Here is an 18873-nt window from a genome sequence, read left to right as displayed (position 1 = left end):
TAATTTCACAGGATATTCTTCTTGAGAATTCTGAGGTTGTCCCTTTTATATTTCAAAATGAGCATTTTTGATAGATAATTTATTATTGCTCAATGTAAAAAGCATTATAATTAAGGGAAACAAGCCAAGGCTGAACACAGAACTTCAGCAGCAGGTGAAATTTCACATTGGTGGCTCTGAAAATTCAACAAAAATATATTTGCATATATACAGGTAATTCAGATGTATATACAGTAGTAGGTATATTTACATCAAACCATGAACAGACATAAAACAACTTTATATTAGTGGTGATTTAAAAGAAAAGGTTATTCAAACTCATGCAATGCTTAGCAGAGGCACAATGACAGACAGCTTTAATTATCCAGCTGTGTTGCCTTAGAGGATAACTGGAATAGTGACAAATAAAGGTTCAACTGTTCAGTCCAGTTCTAACAATTATGAACAAGCTGGATAAAATATAACCAGATAGCTTAGTAGTTGAGCTTTAACTCGCCAGGCTGAGGAGATAACTGTTGCTTGAAAATTAGCACTGTTGCAATCTCCCTCACTTCAGATGAATGAGCGGAGCCCATTCTGAGAAACTGCTGATGTTGGGGAGGAGGGAGGGGACCTACTGTATAAAAGGTGAGTGCCGTGCTTTTTCAGCCAGTGGGCTTTCACAGCAGGGAAGCAGATTAAAATTTGACCTCCACCCAAAGTTCTGTTCAATAACACAATTTAATCCTACCCTGACAAAGCAAACGGAGAAACACACCTTTCTGCTCTTGAGCCTTCTTCAGGTGCGGGGGACCCGATCAGGTTGGTAATAAGAAGATGTTGTGAATCTCTTTGTTGCAAACCGTGCTTTGTCTCTCTGGTTTTCCTGTCAGTGTGGGCAATCTGTTTGTTAAGGGAAAATATGATGGAAAACATTTGTTTTATGGAACATTGGTAATGAAATCTTTTAGTTTTGATCTGGAAGATATCGTAATGAAAAGAAAAGGCAGGATACACCCTGGACAGGACACCAGGTCATTTTTTATTTGTCACGTCTCACAACACATCCAGCTTTCGTGTTATTTCATATACCTGAGAACAAAATGGTTCGGGACAAAAAAATACTAATTAAATGTTATTTATATTAAGCCATTTGTTTTTCAATAACAGCTTTAGATTTTAAAAATTATTTTTTTGCAGTTTTTAAAAACAATCTACTTACCAGTACAGTGTGTAAAATGAGGATGACTTGAAGTCAGTTCAGTATGTTTTGACTTCCCAAAATGATATCCATTTCAATGCTTTTCTAACTCATTGCTTTGCCATGGTATTTCAACACAAAAGCAATGATCCAGTAAATTTAAAAGAGCTTGCAGTTCTGGCTGTTATATCAGTAGGTTCTGTAAAGGTTAATGTTCATTATGTTACCCCACTATTATTATTACATAGTGTGCCTTTAATTAGCAATGTACACTTCTGTTGAACAGTTTGTACAATTTCCATATTAAGGAAGAATTATGAGCACTGCCTTTTTGTGTTTTTAAAATTGAAATTTGGAAAAAAAACATACAGGCAAAGAACTGTTTGACAAAGTCACATTACATACACATACAGTACAGGACACATACTGTACTACGTAATTGCAAGCATAAGCTTAAAAGAAATCTTCCCCTGATTCCACAGTCCTGTGTCAACGTTTTTGGCATAGTGGACATGTTGTGTGGAATGAGACCATTCGTACCCAGTCCATTGATTGGACATGCACAGACTGTGTACAGCTCACATTCATAAATAAAGCATTTCAAACAGTGTGTAATGGCTCATTGTGTCATACTGGCCAGTACGATGATGTACAGTATCTCAGTGTCCAGTGCTTGTTGCTGGCTCTCTGTCATCTCTAATTCAACACTCAGTCTCCTCCATTTGGATTGTCTTGTCTGACAGCACTGGTCTGTGTGTCACGCCCTCTGCAGCCAGAGGGCGCTCCTTCTCTGTCCTGTCCCTAGTTTCTGTTCTGCTTTTCTTCCTGTCCCTCTCTTTCCCTGGGGCTATATATTTCCGGGTCTTGCACTCTGTCCTCGCTCAGCATTGACATTCGGATGTCCTGAGACCCGCCTAGCACCAGGGTGCCCCACGTCCGCTCCCTGAGGGCACAGGTTTCTATACGACATTCCTGAACTCTTTGCACTATGAGCCCGGGCCTTTTTCCCGTCTCGCCGCTACGCATATGGGTCTTTTTCCGCTCTCCTGCTCCCCACGGTTAGTCCCTTTGGACGCCCGTGACAGAATGCTGAGCCACTTACTGACCCCGCGAGCGGCGCTTTTTGTCTTGCCGCAGTTTTTTCTTGTTCTCTGGGATTTTTTTTTTCCAGATCCTCTATTCTAATCGCTGGATATCACTCCGATCTTCCGTGCCTGTGAGCGGGTCCTGCACCTGGCTTTCCTCGGGTAGATCACTCCGATATCAGTGATTGAATGTTGAGCTGGCTTTCCTATTCTTATTACTGGATATCACTCCGAGCTTCTGTGCCTGGAGCGGGTTTTCGTGCCTGGCTCTTCCTGGTCTTGCTCTCTCCGATATCAGTGATAGAATGGTAAGCTTTCTGCCATTCCTCCATTCTTTTCGCTGGATATCACTCCGGGCATCTGTGTCTGTGAGCGGACTTCGGTCTGGCTTTCCTCAGGTTGTCCACTCCGATATCAGCATTAGAATGTGAACGTGCCCATTGCCCAGTCTGCGGTATTTTTCCCCGGGGTTTTTTTGCTGTTTTTTCTTGTTTTTTGCCTTTTGTTTTGATTTTTTTTCTTCCTGGTTTCCCCTCCTTTTTGTTCCCCCCTGCTCCCTGTGTCTCGGACCTTTGGTTCCTACCTGTTTTTGGTTCCTATATGTTTTTTGTGGTTTGTCTCCCTGGCCTTTCCCAGGTTTTTGTCTGTGTTTGTGCTTGTGTACTTTTTTGTTTTAAGTCTCCGGAGCTCTACTCGACCCTCCCTTCCTCCACCCAATAAAGGTTTATACCCCGGAGGAGGGGGTAGCTCTCAGCCCTGGACTCCCGGAGGTTTCCTTTCAGTTAAATGAGGTTTTTCCTCCCCCCAGTGCTGGGCAGCTCATGTATTTCTATGGGCGTCGGGAGCCGCCCATGAAGGGGGGGGTACTGTCACGCCCTCTGCAGCCAGAGGGCGCTCCTTCACTGTCCTGTCCCTAGTTTCTGTTCTGCTTTTCTTCCTGTCCCTCTCTTTCCCTGGGGCTATATATTTCCGGGTCTTGCACTCTGTCCTGGCTCAGCATTGACGTTCGGATGTCCTGAGACCCGCCTAGCACCAGGGTGCCCCACGTCCGCTCCCTGAGGGCACAGGTTTCTATACGGCATTCCTGAACTCTTTGCACTATGAGCCCGGGCCTTTTTCCCGTCTCGCCGCTACGCATATGGGTCTTTTTCCGCTCTCCTGCTCCCCACGGTTAGTCCCTTTGGACGCCCGTGACACTGTGTTCCACACAGTACATGGAGCTCAGGATTAAAAGAGGGGATTGTTTAAGGAGAATTGAGATATCTTTGGATTTGCTGAAGGAGTTAACTGTGTATTGTTTCTGCACACTTGTTTCGCCTTCACCTCAATGCTGTATTTTAAAATCTTCTTTTGTCTGTATTCCCTTGATTTTGATTTTGGTCATTATTCTCTGTGACAGGGTGCCTGCATATTTGTCTTTCCCAAATTAATGTTAAATACTCCAATACTTTTCCTGTACCCTTCCTGTATGTTTGTGAATGTGTGATACAGTATGCGTGAGGTGTAAACAATACCCTTTTATCCCTCAAAATCACTGCATTGTTCCCCGTTAGAGCATGGTAATGTGTTTGTAGTTTCCCACACTGCCACATCAGCAGCACTCAACAAAAGGAAGTGCTGATCTTAAATGGAAAGGTTACTGTTAGATTTTTTTGTTTAAATGTATAATACCCTCACATGGCTTTGGTAAAGTTTATAATTAAGCTACTTCATTTGTTTCAAAATTGTCCACTTCTTTTAAAAGATATGAGCAAGTCTCTTTAAGGGAGGAGGGCCCTTGGAAAGAAGGAGCTACAGTATAAGAGGGACTGGGAGAGGGCAGTAGAGGGATGGTGCCTTGCTGGGTGAATGTGCCTACTTGATCTAGGCACATAAACCATCCTTTTCCCAGTCATTTTGTGAGCACTGATCCAGCAGAGACAAGCCCTCATTCCGGCAAACTACTGCCAGCTTTCGGAAGTCATAATCCACTGATCTCTGCCTGTTTCCAACTAGCTCAGCTGAACTGTACTTTAGCTTTTGATTTAATATACTGTTTCAAAATTGTGCATATGTGTATCTTTTGTGTGTTTTATTATGCAGTCCCTTGAGATTATGTACCCTTAAACATTCTGTATTAAATACTGCTACTTAATAATAATTGTTGTTTTAAAAATCCTCTGCAACTAACCATGTACAATATAAACACTGATTTCGTCATCATTTAAGATTATCATCTTGGGATCTTGGCAACTTAAACTTAAACAGGTATTCTTAAACTTCATTTCTACTTAAATTCAGCTGTTATTATTGTATACTAGTACAATAGTATGAGCTTCTCAAAGAGAATAGAAAAATATTTTTAAAATGATTTGGTAAAAAAAAGTTAACGTATGCCTTGCACTACCCTTTGTATAAAATGGTTAATAATTTCACAGGATATTCTTCTTGAGAATTCTGAGGTTGTCCCTTTTATATTTCAAAATGAGCATTTTTGATAGATAATTTATTATTGCTCAATGTAAAAAGCATTATAATTAAGGGAAACAAGCCAAGGCTGAACACAGAACTTCAGCAGCAGGTGAAATTTCACATTGGTGGCTCTGAAAATTCAACAAAAATATATTTGCATATATACAGGTAATTCAGATGTATATACAGTAGTAGGTATATTTACATCAAACCATGAACAGACATAAAACAACTTTATATTAGTGGTGATTTAAAAGAAAAGGTTATTCAAACTCATGCAATGCTTAGCAGAGGCACAATGACAGACAGCTTTAATTATCCAGCTGTGTTGCCTTAGAGGATAACTGGAATAGTGACAAATAAAGGTTCAACTGTTCAGTCCAGTTCTAACAATTATGAACAAGCTGGATAAAATATAACCAGATAGCTTAGTAGTTGAGCTTTAACTCGCCAGGCTGAGGAGATAACTGTTGCTTGAAAATTAGCACTGTTGCAATCTCCCTCACTTCAGATGAATGAGCGGAGCCCATTCTGAGAAACTGCTGATGTTGGGGAGGAGGGAGGGGACCTACTGTATAAAAGGTGAGTGCCGTGCTTTTTCAGCCAGTGGGCTTTCACAGCAGGGAAGCAGATTAAAATTTGACCTCCACCCAAAGTTCTGTTCAATAACACAATTTAATCCTACCCTGACAAAGCAAACGGAGAAACACACCTTTCTGCTCTTGAGCCTTCTTCAGGTGCGGGGGACCCGATCAGGTTGGTAATAAGAAGATGTTGTGAATCTCTTTGTTGCAAACCGTGCTTTGTCTCTCTGGTTTTCCTGTCAGTGTGGGCAATCTGTTTGTTAAGGGAAAATATGATGGAAAACATATGTTTTATGGAACATTGGTGATGAAATCTTTTAGTTTTGATCTGGAAGATATCGTAATGAAAAGAAAAGGCAGGATACACCCTGGACAGGACACCAGGTCATTTTTTATTTGTCACGTCTCACAACACATCCAGCTTTCGTGTTATTTCATATACCTGAGAACAAAATGGTTCGGGACAAAAAAATACTAATTACATGTAATTTATATTAAGCCATTTGTTTTTCAATATACAGCTTTAGATTTTAAAAATTATTTTTTTGCACTTTTTAAAAACAATCTACTTACCAGTACAGTGTGTAAAATGAGGATGACTTGAAGTCAGTTCAGTATGTTTTGACTTCCCAAAATGATATCTATTTCAATGCTTTTCTAACTCATTGCTTTGCCATGGTATTTCAACACAAAAGCAATGATCCAGTAAATTTAAAAGAGCTTGCAGTTCTGGCTGTTATATCAGTAGGTTCTGTAAAGGTTAATGTTCATTATGTTACCCCACTACTATTATTACATAGTGTGCCTTTAATTAGCAATGTACACTTCTGTTGAACAGTTTGTACAATTTCCATATTAAGGAAGAATTATGAGCACTGCCTTTTTGTGTTTTTAAAATTGAAATTTGGAAAAAAAACATACAGGCAAAGAACTGTTTGACAAAGTCACATTACATACACATACAGTACAGGACACAAACTGTACTACGTAATTGCAAGCATAAGCTTAAAAGAAATCTTCCCCTGATTCCACAGTCCTGTGTCAACGTTTTTGGCATAGTGGACATATTGTGTGGAATGAGACCATTCGTACCCAGTCCATTGATTGGACATGCACAGACTGTGTACAGCTCACATTCATAAATAAAGCATTTCAAACAGTGTGTAATGGCTCATTGTGTCATACTGGCCAGTACAATGATGTACAGTATCTCAGTGTCCAGTGCTTGTTGCTGGCTCTCTGTCATCTCTAATTCAACACTCAGTCTCTTCCATTTGGATTGTCTTGTCTGACAGCACTGGTCTGTGTGTCACGCCCTCTGCAGCCAGAGGGCGCTCCTTCTCTGTCCTGTCCCTAGTTTCTGTTCTGCTTTTCTTCCTGTCCCTCTCTTTCCCTGGGGCTATATATTTCCGGGTCTTGCACTCTGTCCTCGCTCAGCATTGACATTCGGATGTCCTGAGACCCGCCTAGCACCAGGGTGCCCCACGTCCGCTCCCTGAGGGTACAGGTTTCTATACGGCATTCCTGAACTCTTTGCACTATGAGCCCGGGCCTTTTTCCCGTCTCGCCGCTACGCATATGGGTCTTTTTCCGCTCTCCTGCTCCCCACGGTTAGTCCCTTTGGACGCCCGTGACACTGTGTTCCACACAGTACGTGGAGCTCAGGATTAAAAGAGGGGATTGTTTAAGGAGAATTGAGATATCTTTGGATTTGCTGAAGGAGTTAACTGTGTATTGTTTCTGCACACTTGTTTCGCCTTCACCTCAATGCTGTATTTTAAAATCTTCTTTTGTCTGTATTCCCTTGATTTCGATTTTGGTCATTATTCTCTGTGACAGGGTGCCTGCATATTTGTCTTTCCCAAATTAATGTTAAATACTCCAATACTTTTCCTGTACCCTTCCTGTATGTTTGTGAATGTGTGATACAGTATGCGTGAGGTGTAAACAATACCCTTTTTTCCCTCAAAATCACTGCATTGTTCCCCGTTAGAGCATGGTAATGTGTTTGTAGTTTCCCACACTGCCACATCAGCAGCACTCAACAAAAGGAAGTGCTGATCTTAAATGGAAAGGTTACTGTTAGATTTTTTTGTTTAAATGTATAAAACCCTCACATGGCTTTGGTAAAGTTTATAATTAAGCTACTTCATTGGTTTCAAAATTGTCCACTTCTTTTAAAAGATATGAGCAAGTCTCTTTAAGGGAGGAGGGCCCTTGGAAAGAAGGAGCTACAGTATAAGAGGGACTGGGAGAGGGCAGTAGAGGGATGGTGCCTTGCTGGCAAGGTGGGCTGAGGTGCTTTAGTGAGGTTTTTTTTGATGGTCACTGTTTGAAGGCAATAAATCCAGTTTTGTTTGCGTTTGAAGACTGCTGTTTTGGGAGTGTTTTTTTAAAGCCAAACCTAGTTGCTTGGCCGGTGACATTCCCTGCAAATAAAGCCTCATATTATTTTGTTACCCCAGCGCTTGGCCTGTTTACCAAAACAATTGATACTGACGAAACCCATCTGGTGTGATGTCTTAAATTAACACTTACTGTAGAATGCACTTTATATATACTGTATATTGTAATGACTAGGGGTTTGTTCAGGATAAAGGACAAGAGGAGACAGTGTAGGCACACAAGCACCTGCCTTTATTTTCTTTTTCAAAACCAAAAACCCACACCAGGATTTACACACACATTAGGGGACAGACGGAACTTATGGGACACTAAGCTTCAGAGAACACTTTAGTTAACACAGATCTATTTACCGGTGCCAAAAACACCAAAGGGAATGACTTTGTGCCGCATATGATGCCAAGCCCGAGGTAGATCAAAGAGTGGAAATTTTAGAGTTTAGTAACATGGAGGAAAACGGTCAACCTGGAGCCTGAGACACGGTTAGCAGCAGGTCAGGAATAAGTAGATAAAACACCATTTGACTGCAACTGATAGGATGAAAAAAGGCATGGAGACCCAGCAGGTGAGGTTAGGGCAGCTCAGAGGTCCTTTCACCCGAATGCTGTGTAACTTCACTGATGACCTCTGAAACAGCTCAGAAACAACAAAAGAAGATTTTAGTGCCTTCAAAGGTATCTTCTCAAAGTGCATTACAGGAAAAGCAAAAGAAAGCAAAAACAAATATAGAAGATAACAAAATCAGTATAAAGAAAGGAGCAGATACTGACATCGATTGCGTATAAAAGCTTTCTGAAGAAGAAGGTTTTGACTGGATTTGAATGTGTTCAGGTAGGTGACTCTCTGATTTGGAGATAGTATTCTAGAGCTTTGGGGCGCAGCAAGAGAAGGCCTTATCACCCAGAGTCTAGTCTAGCTTGGGGGACAAACAGGAGATCAGAATCAGATGAACAAAGCGAAGTGGGGACAAGGAGGGTAATACGTCAGATACACACTGAGGTGCCAAGCCATGTAGAGCTTTATAGGTGATCATAAGGATTTTCAAGTCAATATGATACCTTACAGGAAGCCAGTGCAAGGACTCCAGGACAGGAGTAATGTGATCACTTGCGCATGGTCTGGTCAGGATCCTTGCAGCTGAATTCTGGACATACTGGAGTTAAATGTTTTTTTTTTAAACAAGTGAGATGATGCCTTTTCAGCCCACTGAGCTCATTTGTTTCTGCTACTTCCTAGAAGGGGGATGTGAGATTCTCTGAATTTTACTACCAACTGATCTCATCTCTCTTACATTTTTAAGTGCATTCCAGTGCCTCTGGCAAAGTTATTCAAGTTATTCCTTAAAGATCTCATAATGCTGGCTTTGTTCTACTTAAACACCTTATATGAAAGACGAAATTCTTTATGATCTTCATTCCACTTTATTTTTGAAAACATATTAAGCACCTTTTTCTACCTGTGTAGTTTCAGACAGAGAATGCAAAAATATATTTGAATGCATTCATCGAACAGAAAACACTGTTTAATCTAAGAATTAGCTAGTTTTATGATAATTTGGACCTAGGTTAGGAGCAAGCCGAACCTCCTTGCTTTGACACCGACCCCGTGCGAACGAGATCGGGACGGATCTCTATCAGACCAGCAGCCAATCTTTTTCTCAATCTGCTCACTAGGCCGGTTATTTAAGGCAGCTTTGTCTGCAAGATCAATGTTCCGACTTTGAGCTACCTGAGTGAATGTGCCTACTTGATCTAGGCACATAAACCATCCTTTTCCCAGTCATTTTGTGAGCACTGATCCAGCAGAGACAAGCCCTCATTCCGGCAAACTACTGCCAGCTTTCGGAAGTCATAATCCACTGATCTCTGCCTTTTTCCAACTAGCTCAGCTGAACTGTACTTTAGCTTTTGATTTAATATACTGTTTCAAAATTGTGCATATGTGTATCTTTTGTGTGTTTTATTATGCAGTCCCTTGAGATTATGTACCCTTAAACATTCTGTATTAAATACTACTACTTAATAATAATTGTTGTTTTAAAAATCCTCTGCAACTAACCATGTACAATATAAACACTGATTTCATCATCATTTAAGATTATCATCTTGGGATCTTGGCAACTTAAACTTAAACAGGTATTCTTAAACTTCATTTCTACTTAAATTCAGCTGTTATTATTGTATAATAGTACAATAGTATGAGGTTCTCAAAGAGAATAGAAAAATATTTTTTAAATGATTTGGTAAAAAAAAGTTAACGTATGCCTTGCACTACCCTTTGTATAAAATGGTTAATAATTTCACAGGATATTCTTCTTGAGAATTCTGAGGTTGTCCCTTTTATATTTCAAAATGAGCATTTTTGATAGATAATGTATTATTGCTCAATGTAAAAAGCATTATAATTAAGGGAAACAAGGCAAGGCTGAACACAGAACTTCAGCAGCAGGTGAAATTTCACATTGGTGGCTCTGAAAATTCAACAAAAATATATTTGCATATATACAGGTAATTCAGATGTATAGTAGTTCAGGTGGGTAGCTGCGTCAGCATGCGTAGGCTGCAAAGGAACAAGTAATAGGTTTATTCCATGCTGAAAAAAAGAAGAAAGAGAACACAACGTTTCGGCCGTGGAGCCTTCTTCAGGTCACGCCTGAAGAAGGCTCCACGGCCGAAACGTTGTGTTCTCTTTCTTCTTTTTTTCAGCATGGAATAAACCTATTACTTGTTCCCATTCAGATGTATATACAGTAGTAGGTATATTTACATCAAACCATGAACAGACATAAAACAACTTTATATTAGTGGTGATTTAAAAGAAAAGGTTATTCAAACTCATGCAATGCTTAGCAGAGGCACAATGACAGACAGCTTTAATTATCCAGCTGTGTTGCCTTAGAGGATAACTGGAATAGTGACAAATAAAGGTTCAACTGTTCAGTCCAGTTCTAACAATTATGAACAAGCTGGATAAAATATAACCAGATAGCTTAGTAGTTGAGCTTTAACTCGCCAGGCTGAGGAGATAACTGTTGCTTGAAAATTAGCACTGTTGCAATCTCCCTCACTTCAGATGAATGAGCGGAGCCCATTCTGAGAAATTGCTGATGTTGGGGAGGAGGGAGGGGACCTACTGTATAAAAGGTGAGTGCCGTGCTTTTTCAGCCAGTGGGCTTTCACAGCAGGGAAGCAGATTAAAATTTGACCTCCACCCAAAGTTCTGTTCAATAACACAATTTAATCCTACCCTGACAAAGCAAACGGAGAAACACACCTTTCTGCTCTTGAGCCTTCTTCAGGTGCGGGGGACCCGATCAGGTTGGTAATAAGATGTTGTGAATCTCTTTGTTGCAAACAGTGCTTTGTCTCTCTGGTTTTCCTGTCAGTGTGGGCAGTCTGTTTGTTAAGGGAAAATATGATGGAAAACATTTGTTTTATGAAACATTGGTGATGAAATCTTTTAGTTTTGATCTGGAAGATATCGTAATGAAAAGAAAAGGCAGGATACACCCTGGACAGGACACCAGGGCATCGCAGGACACACACCCACTCACACCAGGGAGGGACATTTTTTCTAACTGCACCAGGAGAAAACTCACATAAATGCAAAAAGAACATTCAAACTCCACACAGACAGCACTCAAGATCCAGAATTGAACCAAGGCCCCCAGTGCCACAAGGCAGCAATGCTAACCTACTGAACCACAGCGTTGCCCACTAACCACATGCTGAAAAATAGTAAAGAGAAAGACATTGTTTTGGCTGTTGAGCTTTCTTCAGGTGTGACAAGTTTTTGCTGGTCATTTCAGAATATACGTGTTGATACATAAATGCATTGAAATATTGTTATACTGTATGTGTGTGATGCATCAGCTTTAGAGAGGTCTATAATCGCAGCCTGTAGATAGTCATAGTGTTGCTTACATTGTTAATAATTCGTTAATTGGTAAAGGGTGTAGAAACATATCTGTGTTCCCTGCAATGGAGTGGTGTCCCATCCAGGGTGTATCCCACCTTGTGCCTGTTGCTTACAAGGAAAGTCTCTGGCTTCCTCGTGACCCTGTTCTGAATGAAGTATTTGGAAAACGGATGGATGCAGAAAGGTTTTAGTTTGCTCAAAAACAGGGTTTAGTGGTAGTTTGGTTTTTTGGTGAACAGCTTTTTGTGCTCGCTAGATTGTGTCCTGTAAGGTACTAGGATCAGGCTTGAAGGTTGTAAAGCTACTGTCCACCAATATCTGGAGCATACAGTTGAATTTATTAGTTCTTCAATAAGCATGATTTCCTCAGTGTTCTATTCCAGGTCATGCAATGTGGAAGAGGTTTTCTTTCTATAAAAAGAAATATGACATGATATAAAAACATGTAATGTTAGAAAATACCAGCACTCCCAGTACAGACTGTCTAATACAATAGATACAGTGCCTTTGAAAAGTATTTACCACCTTCCAATATCCTGTTTGTGTATACAAATCATTTATTATCATTTATGAATATTATTAATCAAAGATTGATTATTCAAACTGAACACTTAGAGGTGACAGATGTTAAATTTTAAAAACAAGTATTCACTGAATTGAGTCTCAACAAAGTTTGCGCAACACAGCACATGTGCCACATATCTTGAATTTACTTTTCTTCTTGCAACAATCTCAACTATACCCAGCAGCTATGTCACTGTGCAGCTCATAGCTCAGCAGTGTGAGCCTGGCCAGTACCTGGGTGGGAGACTCCTGGGAAAGCTAAGGCTGCTGCTGGAAGAGGTGTTTGTGGGTCCAGTAGGGAGGTGGAGGTATGTTTCTGTACACTTGTTTTGCCTTCCCTGCACTGCACCTGCCTTTACCTAAATTCTGTCTTTTAAAATCTCATTTTGTCTATATTCCCTTAAATTTAGCTTTTAGTCATTTTCCCCTGCAAATAAAGCCTAATATCATCTAGTTACTCCAGCGATTGGTCTGTTTACCATAACAGTTGATATTGACAAAACCCATCTGGTGTGTGATGTCTTAAATTAAAACCTAGAATGCACTTGTATACATACTGTATATATACATGTGTTAATCATAGATGTAACATTCATTATTAGAAGTTGTGGGGTTTTATAGGAAATATGTTCCTGCAGATAAGAAATACAATTATTTTGGTTGTTGAATATTTTTTGTATAACACAAACATTGTTCATGGACTTTTTCATATAGTATTGTTAAAGTAACATGTTCTCATAAGATGGGGAGATTTATAAGTTCATGCAAGGAAATAAGAAGTCTTAAAATAACTACGTATTTTGGTTCTTGAATTCTGTTTTTGCAGAAACGCACTTTACCTCATCTTCAGCAAGAAACATCTTAAAACACAAACCGTGTCCCATCACCCTCACAGGACTTCAGCATCAGGCAATATGAGTGAGTATATTGAGAACTGATAGTGAGCTCACGGGTGGAGACTCAGCTGTCAACAACTCAATTGATCATGAAACTCGACTTGGTGTCGCAGTCACACTTTAATCCTGTTCCTGGAAGGTTGGTGTGTCTGCAGGTATTCAAGGTCTATGTATTCTCAACCATGTGTGATCAGGCTAAAGCTTCAGCACTAGACAATGAGTGAGTGTGCTGAAAAACAATGCTGTTTTGCAGATCTGCTGTTTGGCTACCTGAGGTATCATCAGCTCCTAGACTGATTCAGTGTCAGGAATCAGATGTAAGCTGCTCAGCAGAGTCTTGAAACTGGACTCAGTATTGCAGTAACACTCTAAAGCAGGGGTGTCCGATCCTGGTCCTGGAGGGTCGGTAGGTCTGCAGGTTAAGGTCTATTTAAAGCAGCAGTACCTGGAGAGCTGAGAAAAGCAGTTAAATTGATCTAGTTAAACAAGTAACCAGCTGCTTTAGCTCTTTAAGAGCCAAGTTGTAGTGCAACCTCACAGACACACCAGCCCTCCAGGATGAGGCTTGTTCATTGCTGCTTTGAAGATTCAATTATAATCCCTTCAATTAGACACAAGTTTCCTGTGATGGAGTCTGCTAGCAGAATCTGTATGTTGCTCTGTACCCATATAGTGGTTTAGAAGATGAAGGCAAGGTAGGCACTCCAAAGGGCAACCAATACCAGGCCAAGAGCAGAGGGTTCTGGAGGGTTTAAGTGTTGTGAGAGGAGGAAGGTGCGCTGATTGATGGAGTGTCATGGTTGGCTGATTGGCAGGAGCGGTGTCGTTTGGCAGAAGTGCTTGGTGCTGGAGTGTAATTAGTACGAGTGCGCTTTCATTTGGGAATGTGGTGGGATGAGGGCGTGACATAAGTACAGATGTTTGTCTGAACTAGTTTCAACACTTTTGTACATAAATACTGTATCGCAAACCTTTTGAACCTTTTAGTTTAGAAGGAAAACAAAATTCTAATACTCATAAGCTGAATCTTGAGTGAATGGTTGCAGTAACGGGGATGACCATACTTATTAAGCACTTTGTGCAACGTTAAAATTTTCACTAAGCTCACACTGGTAGCACAGACAGTGTCACTCATTGTTCTTGTAGTGCTTAATCATACTGAATTTTTGCTTTGAGCCGATTGCCTCTTTAGGTCTTCTACTATCAGTATCACCACACTTCTGACCCTGACTGCTGATTCTGCTCATTCTGGTTTCACTGCCTACGTAACTGCCAGTTGTGTGCCAGTTGTGTGGGTTGGTCACCTTGTTCTCCTTGTTCTCTCTAGAGCTTGGCACAATCAAGCAAAAACCAGACAAAATCCAAAATCCAAAGCTTCAGTTACAGACCTACTTTTAGAATTGTATCAAATTGTATCGAGTTTAATTTGTTGGTCAAACCCTGGTTAGTACTGAAAACCTGTAACTGTATTCCTGATCTACAGTACGAAGGGATGATGTTTAATGAAGATTTATAATTGAACTTCATATTTTTTGAAGGTCTAGAATTTAAACGGTTTGAGCTGCAAGGTCACTCTCATCGCAGCAGCATCTCTATAGCTAGAGGGAATAGAGCAGGAGGATCTACTGCATTTAAGAGAAAAGCAGTGCCTTTGGGGTTTCTTTGGCACACTGGAATTGGGGTATGGAGAGGGCATACAGAATCTTGAGAATTTATTATGAAGCATTTGTGATCCAGAGATAGACCATCGCTTTTTGTTAAAAAACATGCTATCTGACCGAGTTTGCTCTCCTGAGAGTTCTTTACTGCATGTGTACCCAGATTACAGTCCAAGATCACCAGTTTTGTCTGTTGACGTACTGATCTGTTGTGTGTGAGCATTTTATTAGGTTTGATGAATAGTAGTCTGAAACCTTTTTGCAAAGGCAGCAATCAGATGAAATCATATTTTTCAATATTTTATATATTTATATATTCATAGGTGTGTTGCTGTTTGGTGTGGAGAGCTCAGGATCTGCCCGGATGGGATTACCCCCAGTTGACTACAATGATAGTTATAATGCCCATGCAAAACATATTGGAAATCTAATAGGTTTCTCCCACATCCTGTTCAGTCCGTCTGGTATAATGTATGCGGTCCGTAATGCAGACATCTATACAGGTTCTCCTCAAGTGAATCCGGATGAAGACTGGCTGACCACTAAAGCAAAGTGTGTTGGCAAAGGAGAATGGGATCAGTTTCACTCCCTCTTCTTCCATCCAGATGGCAGCCTGTATGCTGTGACAAAAAGTGGGGAATTTTACAAGGGTCCCCCTCCTGAGGATGAGTATGTGTCCTGGAGGTACAGGGCTGCTACGAAGATAGGAACTGGAGGATGGCTTTTCCCTTCTCTGTTCTTTGACCCTGAGGGTATCCTGTATGCTGTGACATCAGAAGGGAAGCTGGTTAAAGGAAGACCTCCAAGACGGTCGGACTATAAGTGGTATGACAAAAGTGAGACTGTTGGATCTGGAGGCTGGGCAGAACTTACACATTTCATGGCCTTCTCTCCTGATGGCAATCTGTGGTGTGTCTCCAAGGATGAAGGGAAGATCTACTCTGCCCCACCGTCAGAGTTTGCCGCCGATAGCTGGATTGGAAGAGCCCAGAAACTTGGCATTGGCTACAATCGCTACCGGATACTGGCCTTCACGCAAGATAAAACCATTAAAAAAATCTTAAGCTTGGATTTTGAAGTCAACATTGCACAGATTGTTTCCAATGTCCCTCTGACCGTTGGGCAACATGACTGTGACAACACTGAAGGCACTGTTCCCTACACTGCCACTTTCCAGTAAGTTGATCACATTTGGTGCTTTTTGTGGTGCAAACTGACTTTCCTACACAGGGTGCACTCACCTCTTGGAAGCTTTAATTTCCTAGTTTTGTATCCTCTTTGACCAATTGATTTCTAGCAGCTGGTCAGGTGACTGAGGAAGTAGGGCATTCCCCTATAGCTCTCTGAGGTCACATCTACCATCTTGCCTGAACCCATCTTCCTGGTAAGCCAGCATTAAGAGAGAAAATCTGTATTTCAAGGTCTCTTCAGACCACTATCTTCTTTGAATTTCTAAATTGGAATGAAATTCCCTCACAAGCCTAGCTGTTAAATTTTCATTCTCTTCCTCCCAAATTCCTATATATCCAGAGTTGGTAAGGCTCCAGCTCTGTTCTTAAGAATTCAAGCATAGTTCCTGGATTCTTTCTTTGATATAATGTTTAATGTCTTTTACTAGTAATATTGTACATCTTGATCTGAAAGAATGGCAAAGGAAACAGGATGGCATGGTGGTGCAGTGGTTAGAATGAGTGTCAGTGCCCTGGGTTTAATTCCAGACCTGTGTGTAGCTTGTGAGTGGAGTCTGATTGTGTCTGAGTGTGCCCAGTGATGGACTGGAATCCCATCCAGGGCATATTGTGTGTTGGGATAGGCTCTGGCTCCCCTGAGATGGGTGGATATTTTATTTACCAAAGGAAACTATTGTATTTTCAACTGGCTAGGTTTTCTGAGACTCTTACTCTGGAAAGCTCCTTTTCCCATGAGCATGGATTTACTGTGGCAGTTGGGGCATCGACAACCTTCAAGGCTGGAATCCCAATGATCGCGGAGAATGAAACTACAGTCACCCTGGATGTCAGTACAAGTCATACCTGGAGCTTTACAGAGACGGAAAGGAAACAGGTAAGTTATCAGTACTGGATACAACTATGTAATGTATTGTAAATTCTCTCATTAGGTAAACACTCACAATTAAGATAGAAAACCTGGATTACTGAGAGAATCACTTATGAGTTTTGTTTAAAGACTTTTAATGAACTTATTTATTTTTCACTATACCAAAGTTTCCTGAAATTCTTACATAATTGAAAAAAGACTGTTTGGAATTAAATTTTTAAAATGGAGCTGTGATTTTAGGGGTTTTTGCACTTCTAAAGTGCAAAAGTGTCATTTATATACAGCACATAGAGATTGTAGATCCTGTTCCTCTATATAGTTTGGCTCTTGATACAGTGATGAGGTGAACATAGACAGTTTGGTGTCAACAACTGAATGGCATGAATAAGGAGTTCAGAAGTTGCCCAGTTATGTGGTTTCAGGAAATGGCTGGATGAGATTTGGGATCAAGTAGCTACAGTACTAACAAAAAAAAGGCTGAAAGACCTCCTGTCATTTGTAGCCTTGCTTAAGTTCCCATGTTTGAATAGATCCTTCTTATATGTAGATATGGACAAATATTGTTAATAATCATTAGGATTGTTTAAAAGCTGTGGTTACTACACTTACTATGTTACAGCTCCTTATTTATCCAAACTTCATGTTTTTTTAGGTATTCCAGCAGTATTTTCTGCAGTTCGGTTCTGCATTAAAATATATGCTTCAGATACTCCTATTTCTTATGACTTTTTTACAGAATTTAAAATGTTGTGACATTTCATAGGTCTGTCTCTGTGTCCAAGAAACATTAAGGTCTGTATTTAATGAATTCAGATATGAAGCAGAGACAGATTGGGGATAGACAAAAATGTTTCAGCCCTGTGCCTGAACCTTTGATATTAGCTTTGGTCCTAACAAATGTCATTTTTGTTTTGTAAAAAGTACCTCCAGTTCTCAGCTCTCAGTGCATTTACCCATCATGTTCCCCTCTCTGCAACTCCCAGTCATTTGTGTGTCGGCTACTTCTACTCCTTTTTCCTCTGTTTACTCTCTGCACTCTTTTCCCATGATAGTATCTTCTATACATTATATTCTATACATGATGTATTTGTGTAAATGACCATGAATAGCATCTCATCTATAGCTGGTAGAATACCATCACATGGTGTTAACCTCTCTTAAGTGTGCCTTATACCTGTATCCCCTGCCTTTTCCATGTCTATATTAAATATAAAGCTTAGTCCTCCGACAGCCCATGTAAACAGCTAAGTTAAATATTCAGTTGATTCACCTGATAGTATCCATCACTTATCTTCACCATACTAATCCACCAACAAATCTTGAACGTTCTTCCTTCTCCACAATGGACTCTACATAGATCACTGCCACTGATAACATGTTAAAATTGTTTTTCCCCAATGTCTTGGTAATTCCATTTCCAGAATGGCAGTATGCTTTGCTGTTTTGTCTCTGAAGGTTGTAGAAACATCTACCTTGAACGCCACAGTGCCCCCTGGGAAGGCAGTGAGATTCAAGGCTGTTGTCCAGAAGGGAACCCTGGATGTTCCTTTTACAGCAAAGGTGATCACAGACTTTGGATATGAAACCACTATTACTGGAAGATGGATTGGAGCTTCAGTGTCCAGAGTGGGAATAAAGGAAGAAATCCTTGACCTCTCAAAGTAGCTCAGGCCGAGACCTGTATGAAGAGTATTTTTCAGAATACATTATGGGTAATTGCTAAAAATGATGCAATTAATGCTTTGGGCTTTTCTTACTCTGGTCTTTTGCAGCATACCATTTATCTGAAATATATATTCAAAAGTATTTTTTTGAGTATCTTGTGGTAGAAATCCTTTTCCTCTTACTTTTAATGAAATGCTGAATTTTCACAATTTTGAAGTATGACATGTATTGAATTCTTTCTTTTGGATGCTTAATCTGACTCTGATATATATTGTATTTCAGCAGCATCAATAAAATATTTGGCTGGTTAGTTATTGCATCTTTGTATTTATTTTTTATTTCTCAGCACAACACAAGAGGTGGCTTTGCCACAGCTTAAGGAAATCTTGATCCATAGGGCACACTCTCTGA

At 40.3% G+C, this 18873-nt stretch overlaps 1 protein-coding gene across 1 annotated transcript in view; it reads left to right on the top strand.

The window, feature by feature from the left end:
- LOC148817432 (uncharacterized) overlaps positions 1-18462 on the top strand; it is a 52330-nt gene extending 33868 nt beyond the window's left edge. Inside the window, exons 2-4 of the mRNA XM_088938476.1 lie at positions 15063-15915; positions 16623-16803; positions 18253-18462. Of these exons, the coding sequence (XP_088794602.1) occupies positions 15063-15915; positions 16623-16803; positions 18253-18462 (1244 nt within the window). The remainder of the gene's footprint in view (positions 1-15062; positions 15916-16622; positions 16804-18252) is intronic.
- Positions 18463-18873: the final 411 nt, after the last annotated feature.

This window comes from Atractosteus spatula, chromosome 20 (assembly GCF_055471065.1).
Source record: "Atractosteus spatula isolate fAtrSpa1 chromosome 20, fAtrSpa1.hap1, whole genome shotgun sequence".
NCBI lineage: Eukaryota > Metazoa > Chordata > Actinopteri > Semionotiformes > Lepisosteidae > Atractosteus > Atractosteus spatula.
The sequence above is the reverse complement of the archived record's forward strand: the minus strand, read 5'-3'. Positions and strand labels throughout refer to the sequence as shown.